The sequence below is a fragment of the Mus caroli genome, chromosome X (genome assembly GCF_900094665.2).
Source record: "Mus caroli chromosome X, CAROLI_EIJ_v1.1, whole genome shotgun sequence".
In the NCBI taxonomy this organism is placed as follows: Eukaryota; Metazoa; Chordata; class Mammalia; order Rodentia; family Muridae; genus Mus; species Mus caroli.
Genome location: NC_034589.1, coordinates 7,020,442 through 7,021,510, shown reverse-complemented (window position 1 = coordinate 7,021,510; position 1,069 = coordinate 7,020,442). Strand labels below are relative to the sequence as shown.

The window sequence follows — 1,069 nt, the reverse complement described above, 5'->3', positions numbered from 1 at the left end:
CACTTTGTAGACCAGGCTGGCCTCGAACTCAGAAATCCGCCTGCCTCTGCCTCCCGAGTGCTGGGATTAAAGGCGTGCGCCACCACGCCCCGCTTGGAAGTAAAACTTAAGACAACAGAATCTCACTTGTGTTTACCACAGAAGTATTATGTAAAAAATTATAAAGTGCACAGGGGTTCGGGCAAAGGATATTCTGTATTTAGAGAAGGTTTCATATAAAGAAAAAAGAAAAAGAAAACATACTTCATCATTGGATCTTCTGAATGACTATCATTTAACATGATACTTTAACAGAGATTATGAAAATTTCAATTCTTACCTAAATTGGCATACATTACGAACAAGTTGAAATACTGCTGTAAATGACGTCCATGCTCTGAAACCTCCCTCCGCAAGAGATTTAGTACTGCTCTTAGTAAGTGGTCACTCAAACTTAAGTTGTCATAAGCCTGTAAAGGAGAAAATACTAGCTGATTCTCAGCAAAGTGCAAAGATTATTTTATGTGTATGTTGAAATAAGAATACTTTTCTGGAAGGACTGCTCACATGAATTCATTCACTCTGCTTACCAACACTAGATTGACCCAAAGGACTTGTATATACTAATGGTAGAGAAGAACTTTGCCACTGAGCTTATCTACCAAAATCTCTTCTTACTCTTGAAGAAAGCATCTCAACTAAGTTGGCCCAAGCTGACTTGCAATTCTCTAGCAGTTGAAATTACAGGTCTGTACCACAAACTGTTATGGCACCACACCCAGCTTTTGAATTCATTATAGATTTTTCACTTTGCTGCAATTAACACCAAAAATGTTTATTAAAAATCTACCCAAAAGAAGTGTTATGAAAATCCCACATGGAAACACTATGTGGGTTGGGCTGGGGTGTGCTTCAGTGGTAGAGAACATTCCTAAATAGTCAAGGCTCCAGTTTTCATCAGCAAGCACAAAAGGGAATTATCTTTTCTTTCCCCCTTGAGACAGGGTTTCTCTGTGTAGCCCTGGCTGTCCTGGAACTCACTTTGTAGACCAGGCTGGCCTCGAACTCAGAAATCCGCCTGCCTCTGCCT

At 40.1% G+C, this 1,069-nt stretch overlaps 1 protein-coding gene across 1 annotated transcript in view; it reads right to left on the bottom strand.

The window, feature by feature from the left end:
- Positions 1–494, bottom strand: part of LOC115030093 (probable ubiquitin carboxyl-terminal hydrolase FAF-X) — a gene marked incomplete at its 5' end in the record, with an annotated part of 14,449 nt that extends 13,955 nt beyond the window's left edge. Inside the window, one exon of the mRNA XM_029473497.1 lies at positions 320–494. Coding sequence (XP_029329357.1) covers positions 320–494 — 175 coding nt within the window. The remainder of the gene's footprint in view (positions 1–319) is intronic.
- Positions 495–1,069: the final 575 nt, after the last annotated feature.